Source organism: Parus major, unplaced genomic scaffold (genome assembly GCF_001522545.3).
Source record: "Parus major isolate Abel unplaced genomic scaffold, Parus_major1.1 Scaffold595, whole genome shotgun sequence".
NCBI lineage: Eukaryota > Metazoa > Chordata > Aves > Passeriformes > Paridae > Parus > Parus major.
The window spans coordinates 10,978-12,429 of NW_015379483.1; the positions used below are offsets into that span (position 1 = coordinate 10,978).

Sequence of the window (1,452 nt, forward strand, 5' to 3'; positions counted from 1 at the left end):
GGGGACATTGAGGGGACACTGAGGGGACACTGAGGGGCTGGGGTCGGGAGATTGAGGGGACAGAGAGGGGACATTGAGGGGACACTGAGGGGTTGGGGTTGGACATTGAGGGGACAATGAGGGGACATTGAGGGGACATTGAAGTGACATTGAGGGGACACAGAGGGGTGGGGGGGCAGGAGATTGAGGGGACATTGAGGGGACATTGAGGGGACAGGACGGGGTGGCTGTCAGGACACCGTGGGGACAATGAGGGGACACCACGGGGACATCACAGGGACACCATGGGGACATTGAGGGGACAGGATGGGGTGGCTGTCAGGACACCGTGGGGACAATGAGGGGACATTGAGGGGACAGTGAGGACAGGATGGGGTGGGGATCAGGACACCGTGGGGACAATGAGGGGACACCACGGGGACAATGAGGGGACACCACGGGGACAATGAGAGGACACCACGGGGACACGTTCGGGGTGGGCACGGACACAACGGTGGGGACAGGACGGGGGGGACAGCGGCGACCACGGGCAGGATGGTGGCCACAACCACAGGACAGAAACTTGGGGACACCCCCGGGGACACCGCGGCCACAGCAGACCCCCAGCAGTGACCTTCGGACACGAGGGGACAACGAGGGGACAGCGAGGGGACAACGCGGGGCCGGGCACAGCGCCACCATAACCACGGCAACCACCCGGCCTCGGCGACAACGCGGTGCCACCCCCGGCGCGGCGACACCGCCCGGGCCCAGCGCCACCCCCGGCCACAAAGGTTCCTTTGTCCTCCGTGGGAACGGCCGGGGGAGGGGTGGTGGCACCGAGCCCGGTGTCCCCAGGGGGGTGGTGGCCGATGTCACCGTACCACGATGGCGTCGCTGGCGCCCGTGGACAGGAAGATGTCGTCGGGGTTGGCGGGGACACCATCGCGCCGCTCGATGTAGCGCGCCACGTTCTCCCGCACCATCTGCACGCCGGGGCTGGCGCTGTAGGAACCTGGCAGGGGGACAGCCACCGTGTCACCTGTCCCCACCAAGAGCCACGCCAGGTGACACCCCAGGGGATGTCCCCGAGGAGGGGAGGTGACACCGACCCACGCTCTGGCCACCGCAGGCCGAGAGAAGTCGCCACGCTCGCTCCTTGGCGTCCCTGGGGAGGGACGAGTCCTTCATGAGCTCCGGGCACAGGCAGAGCGCGGCCACCTGAGGGGACAACAGGGTGACAACGGGACGGGGGTGGCCCCGGGGTGGCCCTGGGGTGGCACCGAGGTGGCCCTGGGGTGGCACCGAGGCCGTACCTGGCGGAGGAAGGTGATGGGTTGCTGGCCCATGGCGTGCGCGTCACCGATGTTGGCCTTGATGACTTCGGTGAAGGGCTTGGAGACACCCTGAGGGGACACGGGGACAGGGGGACAGGGGCAGGGGGACAGAGGATGGGGACAGAGGGACACGGGA

The 1,452-nt window shown here is 67.6% G+C and overlaps 1 protein-coding gene across 1 annotated transcript in view; it reads right to left on the reverse strand.

Annotated features, from left to right (window-relative positions):
* The window catches only part of LOC107199345 (alanine aminotransferase 1-like), a 12,091-nt gene extending 10,681 nt beyond the window's left edge, over positions 1 to 1,410 (reverse strand). The window contains exons 1-3 of the mRNA XM_015616669.2: positions 1,296 to 1,410; positions 1,092 to 1,200; positions 864 to 994 (exon numbers count right to left, since the gene is read on the reverse strand). Coding sequence (XP_015472155.1) covers positions 864 to 994; positions 1,092 to 1,200; positions 1,296 to 1,328 — 273 coding nt within the window. The 5' untranslated portion in view covers positions 1,329 to 1,410. The remainder of the gene's footprint in view (positions 1 to 863; positions 995 to 1,091; positions 1,201 to 1,295) is intronic.
* Between the last annotated feature and the right edge of the window lie 42 nt (positions 1,411 to 1,452).